This window comes from Hippopotamus amphibius, chromosome 1 (genome assembly GCF_030028045.1).
Source record: "Hippopotamus amphibius kiboko isolate mHipAmp2 chromosome 1, mHipAmp2.hap2, whole genome shotgun sequence".
NCBI classification, from domain to species: domain Eukaryota; kingdom Metazoa; phylum Chordata; class Mammalia; order Artiodactyla; family Hippopotamidae; genus Hippopotamus; species Hippopotamus amphibius.
Genome location: NC_080186.1, coordinates 1507020 through 1510665, shown reverse-complemented (window position 1 = coordinate 1510665; position 3646 = coordinate 1507020). Strand labels below are relative to the sequence as shown.

At 61.4% G+C, this 3646-nt stretch overlaps 1 protein-coding gene across 1 annotated transcript; it reads right to left on the bottom strand.

Annotated features, from left to right (window-relative positions):
• Window positions 1–667: 667 nt before the first annotated feature.
• ACTRT2 (actin related protein T2) lies at window positions 668–2078 on the bottom strand. Its single transcript, XM_057701506.1, has one exon. It carries the CDS (start codon window positions 1888–1890, stop codon window positions 757–759), a length of 1134 nt encoding a protein of 377 aa, XP_057557489.1. The 5' UTR covers window positions 1891–2078; the 3' UTR covers window positions 668–756.
• Window positions 2079–3646: the final 1568 nt, after the last annotated feature.

Genomic DNA, 3646 nt, shown 5'->3' with positions numbered 1-3646 from the left:
ATACAATGTACACTAGACTGAAGAGCAAGTCAAATAGCAAAGGACCTAACAGCCTTCTCCCAATAGTCTGAGAGAGCTCCACCCCATCCGTGTGGAAAAATTCCCTTTATGCATAATTGATTCAAACGCGACTTTATGGATGGCCGTTAACTTTGTCTCCAGTATTTACTCCCCAAAGAGTGCTATAAACATCTTTAAAAGTAGAAACAGAAGCATCACAATAATCAAGGAGCGCTTCTTAAACTCCCCCCGGAAGCAGGAGCCTCACAGAACCCTAAAGGGGCGGCATTCCCGCTCCCGCCCGCCCAAGACAGGGGCTCCAGCCCACTCCCCTGCCCCGCCCCCGTCAAAGCAGACTGAAAGCCCCTGGTGCTTTCCCAGGGGAGGGTTTCGTGACCTCAGGACAGGGCAGCATTCCTGCTTGTCCCTAAGCCCATTCCTGTCCCGCCTAAGACACACGTTTAAAATAGAGATTCCAGGCTCTGGGCGGGAAGCCTGGGCCCCTGCTTTGGGCACAGACTCTACAGGTGGACGCGCAACTCATAACCCGGGGCTTTCTTGGGAGAAAGGGGGCCGGGGGAACAGAATCCCTGAGAAGAGGTTCACCACCAGGGTCAGAAGTGACTCTGACGCCCCCGAGAAGGAACCGAGCCCGACGTGGCCAAGGACCGCAGCGTTCCGTCTTTTATTGAACAGCCCGCAGGTGCTGAAGGGCGCGTTCATGGCCCACCGCGGCCGCCCCGGGCGTGCGGCCCCTCAGAAGCACCTCCTCTGGACCACGGATGTCCCGAACTCCTTGAAGTCGGCGGAGGTGACCCACATCTGCTTGAAGCTGCTCAGGGAGGTGACGATGGAGGCGCCGATCCACGTGGAGAACCCGCGGTCGGGCGGCGCCGAGATCTTGATGGGCGTCCCTTTGGAGGCCTGCTGCTCCAGCTCCCGCAGGAGACGGTCGTCCAGGCCCTGGAAGAGCGTGGTGCCCCCGGACAGCACAATCTCCCCGTAAAGGGTCTTCTGGATGTCGGCGTCGCACTTGGTGATGCTGCAGGAGACCATCTTGGAGAGGCCCGGGTTCTGGATGCCCAGCTGCTCGGGCGAGAACAGGGCCTCGGGCGCCTGGAACAGCTGGTCCCCGATGCGGATGAGGCTGCCATCGGGCAGCTTGTACTCCCTGAGCACCTCCTCCGACCTGCGGGACAGCTCCTTCTCCGGCTCCAGTGCCACGTAGCACAGCTTCTCCTTGATGTCGTCCACGAGGGCTTTGTCCAGCGCACACGGGAAGGTCCTCCCGCTGGCCAGCAGCAGCCGGGTGAGGTGCTCCGTGATGTCCCTCCCCGCCACGTAGAGCTTGGTGACGGCGTGGGGCAGGGAGTAGCCCTCGAAGATGGGGACGGTGCAGGTGACCCCATCCCCGCTGTCCGCCACCAGGCCCGTGACGCAGGCCGAGGCGTAGAGGGCCAGCACGGCCTGGTCCGACAGGTAGAAGGCGGGCACGTCGAAGCTCTCGAACATCACCTGGGCCATCTTCTCCCGGGTCTCCCTGGGGTTCAGCGAGGGCTCTGTCATGAGCACGGGCCGGTCACTGGCTTTGACCCCCAGCTCCCACTCGAAGAGATGCTTCCAGAGCTTCTCCATGTCATCCCAGGCCGTGATCAGCCCTCGCTCGATGGGGTAGTGCAGGTGTAAGACCTCGTACCTGTGCAGGGCCTCTTCCCCCACAAAGTACTTCTTCTGATTGGCCCCTGCCGAAGGCAACTTGAACTTGGGGTGCCCCACGACAGAAGTGACGATGTGGCGGGGGCCAATCTCTCCAGACAGCCCTGCCTTGCAGAGCCCGGACCCATTGTCGAAAATCACAGCTGGAGAATCTAACACGTGTGGGTTAAACATGCCTGCAGCATCCTCGTCTGCGCTTCACCGAAATAAAGACGGAAGCCTCTCGGCCACTTTGTGACATGCGAGGCTCCTCTGGAAGATTCGAGGGCGCAGGATTCCACGGTTCTCGAGGTGTCTCCCAGGTAAGGCTAGCAGACGGCTGGTCTCCACGAGCCCTCCACCCCCACCCACAGATCTCCTCTCCTCTCAGGGAGCCCGGGCTGCTGAGGCATTTTCAGGGATGATGTCCCATATGCAACAATCTAGCCAAGGCAACCATTGTCCTCAGCCAGCATCAGAGGGCCCTTGGGGGTGGGGGCTTGGAGTCTCTGCCCGCCCCGCCACCACCTGGCAAGACTCCAAACGGGGAGGGCCAGCCGCTCCTGCGGGCCGCGTTGAGGAGCCTGTGGGCCTTAGAACCAGCCAAGCAGCCCAGCCTGAGCCAGCCCATAAAACTGGCACCCCTGGCCCTCTGTTTGGAGGCTGACAAACTCACTTCTGTGTGCTGCAGGGCATGACCGAGCACCAGGCACAGGTCCAGGTTGGAGGGCAATGCCCATGGCTCCAGCACAGCAGGCGCTCAGAACGTACGTTTGGAATGCAGACTCCTCCAGGAAGCTCTCAGGAATTCCTCTTCTCTTTATCCCATGAGCCCTGACTCTCTCACAGGGTAGCTGCTAAGCAGAGCCCGCTGGGCCTATTGGCTCTCTCTCTAGGCCCAGGTACCCCTGCTCTGGCTTGAGGCCAGGGCCCCTCCTCGCTCTCTGCAGCCCCGGAAGTGCCCTCACAGACAATATCCAGTGGTGGTGGGCTGGGAACCCAGGGGCCCGTGAAGACAGGGAGAGTTTCCATGGCGGGGACAGCCCTGATCGGAGCCTGGGACGTCTGTTTTGGGCCTGTGATGCTGTTGGCCAAGCCCACGGAAGCACGGTCAGAAGGGACCAGGTCACCGAAGCTGAGGCCGAGAGCCAGGCGGGGAGCGTGGTGCTACAGGTTTAGCCGAGCCCATGAAGGGCCGGGGTGGGGACTGGGCGCCCCTCCAGGCTCCCGGAGAACCCCTCCGTCAGCTCCACACTCACACTGTGGGCTGGTTTCCAGCTCGGGGGGAGAAACTGGGAGGGAACTCAAACCTGGGAACCAGGGCTGACTTTTTTCTTGAGGAGGGCGGAGCCGGTCTTGGAGAACAAGACGCTAACTTGATGTTCGGTCACGTCCAAAATCACCGTCCAGGCCAGCCCCTTCTCCCAACCAGAAAGCTCTCCCAGGGGACCACCTGCCCTGCAGACCCCCTCACCCCCCCCCCGGGTGGCCCTCTCTGCGTGTCCTGCCAACCCTTCTAAACCCACCAGGAAGAAGTGAATAAGTGCTAGTCCTGTAGGGTAGATGCACGGTGTGGGTGTGTGTTCTAGACGCGTAGACCAGTGGCATGGAGGTGCAGCTCTGCAGGCACCGCCGGGGGAGGCCACAGAGACCTGGTATTACCGAGATTCTCCCCGGAGGACACCTCCAGACGGAAGCAGAGTCAAATGCAGGCCGGGGGTGCCGCTGGGAGGTGACCGCCCCCAGGCTACACAGCCCAGAACCACAGCTACCACCGTGGGGGCCTCTAAGATTTGGGGTCCAACGTTTGGGGCAGCGTGCGTGCCTGGAGCCCGCTGGGCCGGGGATGGTGAGTGGCACGCGGTGCCTTGGGGCTTCCATCCTGCTTGCGTCACGCAAGCCCTACGCACTCGGGTTCTCGGGCTTCACTAGAACTTTCCACTGTTGCCAA

What these genes read in the sequence shown, in the direction of transcription:
- ACTRT2 (XM_057701506.1), bottom strand. Translation starts at nt 1,890, where the DNA reads ATGTTTAACCCACACGTGTTAGATTCTCCAGCTGTGATTTTCGACAAT.